Source organism: Austrofundulus limnaeus, unplaced genomic scaffold, assembly GCF_001266775.1.
Source record: "Austrofundulus limnaeus strain Quisiro unplaced genomic scaffold, Austrofundulus_limnaeus-1.0 Scaffold35, whole genome shotgun sequence".
In the NCBI taxonomy this organism is placed as follows: domain Eukaryota; kingdom Metazoa; phylum Chordata; class Actinopteri; order Cyprinodontiformes; family Rivulidae; genus Austrofundulus; species Austrofundulus limnaeus.
In genome coordinates, this window is record NW_013952437.1 from 1,925,654 (window position 1) to 1,929,564 (window position 3,911).

At 40.6% G+C, this 3,911-nt stretch overlaps 1 protein-coding gene across 1 annotated transcript in view; it reads left to right on the top strand.

Moving 5' to 3' along the window:
• LOC106516037 (SLIT-ROBO Rho GTPase-activating protein 3) overlaps positions 1–3,911 on the top strand; it is a gene marked incomplete at its 3' end in the record, with an annotated part of 33,214 nt that overhangs the window by 27,529 nt on the left and 1,774 nt on the right. Inside the window, 6 exon segments of the mRNA XM_014006196.1 lie at positions 573–650; positions 973–1,107; positions 1,199–1,304; positions 1,378–1,605; positions 3,284–3,357; positions 3,478–3,658. Coding sequence (XP_013861650.1) covers positions 573–650; positions 973–1,107; positions 1,199–1,304; positions 1,378–1,605; positions 3,284–3,357; positions 3,478–3,658 — 802 coding nt within the window.

The following is a 3,911-nucleotide window of genomic DNA, read 5'->3' on the forward strand; positions in this document are numbered from 1 at the left end:
GAATTTGAGATTTTCATTTGTTGTCATTTGTAATCATCAAAATTAAACGAAATAAACATTTGAAATATATGAGTTTGTATGTAATGTATGACTACAATATACAAGTTTCACTTTTTAAATGGAATTACTGAAATAAATCTACTTTTTCATGATATTCTAATTTTATGACCAGCACCTGTATATAGCACCAAGTCACAACATACGTTGTCTCAGGGCACTGTACATAAAAAGAATAATCTAAAGAAGAAACCAGGGTTGCTTGCAACAGTTTATGAATAACAGGACAATTATTTCCATAAATAACGTGCTTGTACAAACAGCTCCAATCTGCTTAATACATAAAGAAAAACTTAACGGTATATGTACTTTTTAAAGTTGTTATTAAGTTTAAAAGCTTATGCTTGAAGTCATTTGCTTTTACTCGTGTGTGAGTTAGGAATAACTCAAGATAATCTCATTTTTTCAAATCTAAATGTGCAGGGAGGCCAACCAGACGAGCAGCTGTGGTATTTTTATCTGTGTGTGAATCTCTTTGTTTCATCCCGCCTTAACAAGGTTTTTTGTGTCCACAGGTCTGCAGCAGCAAGGTATATTTCGGGTTCCAGGATCTCAGGTCGAAGTCAACGATATTAAAAACGCATTTGAACGAGGTTAGTCCCAGGTTGACTCGCCATCTTCTTTTGATTGGTTTTAAATTGCATTTGCCCACCTGAAAAGCCACAGTGCATCTTGCATGACTCCAAAGTGCAAATAAAAAGCGTCCGTGTCGCATACAGCCCTGTAATGGACGTGGAAACCACTTAATGCATAAAACATCAGATCAGCATCCTGGAGTAATAATAAATGAGGACCCATTACTGCATTATTGTGCTCCAATTTGAAAGACACGAAGAGTTGCATCAAAGGCATGTCAAATAAAAGTGGATGCTATGAAAGAGTAATAAGCAGACTAAGAGTCTGGATCATCTGCAGGAGAAGATCCACTGGTGGACGATCAGGCGGATCACGACATCAACTCCGTGGCAGGCGTTCTCAAGCTCTACTTCCGTGGGCTGGAGAACTCGCTGTTCCCCAAAGAGCGTTTCCTCGACTTCATATCCACCACCAGTGAGTCGCATTACAGGAAAACATCTGAAATACGCTCAAATATTGATGATAATCGTTCCGCGTTTCTTCCTTCTCTCCTTTTTTTTTTCAGAATTCGACTCCGGCGCAGAAAGAGCTCACCATCTTCAGCAGATCATCGTGACTCTGCCGCGACCCGTGATCGTCGTCATGAGATACCTGTTTGCTTTTCTGAACCAGTAAGTCGTGTCGCAGAAACATTAAAGGGTGCAGCCTTGTTAGTGTGGTGCTCAGCGCCTACGTCTCTCCAAGCCTTTCTCAGTACAGCGACGAGAACATGATGGACCCTTACAACTTGGCTATCTGCTTCGGCCCCACGCTGATGCCCATACCAGACGATCAGGATCCAGTTTCCTGCCAAGCGCACGTTAACGAGGTCATTAAGACAGTCATCATCCACCACGAGGCCATCTTTCCGAGCCAGCGGGAGCTGGAGGGACCGTTTTATGAGAAGTGCATGGCTGGAGGGGAGGAGTACTGGTAGGTGGAAGGAAAGTTATCAAAAAGTGTTTTTGATGTTTTCTCGGTTTAATTGCAACTGAAAATTGTAACAATTCACCCTTTTTGTTCACTGATTTTAACTGAAATGTGACTATCAAAGCTCTCCCAACTAAATAATGTATGGTTTGGGTAAACCAAATAAACAGGGATGAACACCACTAACCAGAATATTAACTTCACTACCACCTAAACTGCTACACAAATTTCTTAGCTCCGCTAATGATAAAAAAGCTCAATGAAAAGAAAACTGAAGCTAAACCACTAATACGTAACGTATTGATGTCTAGTCCATCTTAAGTCAACAAGAACAGTGCAGGTGTCAGAATATAGCTCAAGTGCTCTAAAAATGTACTAAAACTAAGAGCTTAAACCACTTATAAAGAAGCATGCTATTTTGAGAAGAACATTAGTCGCACAATTATTTGGAACATGTTAAAAATTCAAGCCACAAGGCTACAAGAACTCTGCAGCTCACACAATGAGTTCGAGAGCCACTGCAAACATTTGGAGGTGATATATTCTGGAGACCACTTTGTGCAGGCCGTGAGATTACCTGAGGAGCTAACTGTTTGCTTTACGCAGAGAACTTATTGCTTTTTGTGCCTTCTACTGTGTGCTTTACGTGTTAGACACCACTGAGCAGTGTTTTTGCTGTATTTGTTAAGTACACAGACAACAAGGTTGTGACTAACAGACATCCTCAGGATTCACCTCTCTAAGGAGCCAACCGCACAAAGTCTTTGAGCTTAGCCTAAACCTGTTGTTGTGGCTAGAAACAAAGTCCAATCCTGAACCTAACAACTTCAGATTTAGTTCTTTGTTTTTATTTATTTTTTCATGTTTTTTGGAGGATGGATTTGTTTTTTCGTATTTAATTATTATGTATTTTTTWAAAAAAGAAAAAACGTTCATGGCAACAATTTAGAAAGCCTGAACCTTAGTTCAGACCGTCAGCAAACCAGATTTGTATTTCTAATCAGATCTAAAAGACAGACAGCCTGCTCTGTTCCTCGCACGTTATTAGATCATCTCCGTGTGACCAGAGATCTCCAACTTGTCTGCAGGTTGCTACAGTAACGGCAAAGGTGTCACTAAGCTGCATAGCAACTCTGCGCCTGAAGAAAACACAAGCTGCCCTTCAGATGCWTGTGTTTTTATTGCATTTCTCTGTGCTAGTAGCAAAATACTTACCATTTACCAAAATAAATATCTTATAATCGTCTCCATTTTTATGCCCCTTGATTGGTTTTAGTGAAACATCTTAAAGGTTGTCTCAAAACAAACTGAACCTGAAAGAGAGGGAATGAAGAGATTTAGTGGAGGAGTTCAAATGAAGGATTAGGGTTCACGCATTAAACGGGGCACAAGGGTGTGCGTGTCAACAGTGGCACAGTCGTGCAGTGTCACAGCGTGTGGTCGTACTCCTACAAATTTTAGTTGGTCAAAYGTTTCTTCTCCTTTTTACAACATTTCACAAGTTATAAAGTGTTGCTTCCACATTTCCTTCCAGAGAATGTGACAAAAATGTAAGCATCAAGTAAAAATACGTGCCTTTGACCTCTTTAAAATGTCAAAAAAAATTATTATTTTTTTACGAGCGCCAAAATCTTGGCTTGTCATTCAGCTTTAACCTTTAGCGTTTTTCTTGYCTGTGCAGTGAAAGCCCTCACAGTGAGCCGGGGGCTCTCGATGACATCGACAACGGAACCGGACCGAACACGAGTGATGAAGGTCAGACTCCAAACGCGATCGATAAACTGTCAAGATCACAGCTGTGGAGCCCGGGAGCCGATGGAGAAAGTAATGAGATTTGTTCACCTGAACTCCCCCATCATGTTCTCTGTGCTGCAGAGTTCGAACCCATCGAGGCCATCGCCAAATTTGACTACGTGGGCCGAAGTCCGAGGGAGCTGTCCTTTAAGAAAGGAGCGTCTCTGCTGCTGTACCTGCGAGCCTCTGAGGACTGGTGGGAGGGCCGGCATAACGGTGTGGATGGGCTCATCCCACATCAGTACATTGTTGTGCAGGACATGTAAGTTTGCCTTTCGTAACCTACGAAAGCCATAAGAAATCAGCAGAAAWTAAACTGAATACAATTTTCTATTAAAACTTTACAGTTTTTTGAATTGCTTAAAGGGCCTATATTATGTGTTTCTCAGGCATACATTTAAATACTTTACCATAATAGAGTATCTATGTCACCTTTAGTTGTAATTAAAATGCTGTTTTTATGTTAAAATAGAAAATAAACTTATCTTCTCATCACTTCCTCTTCTAAACGCCTT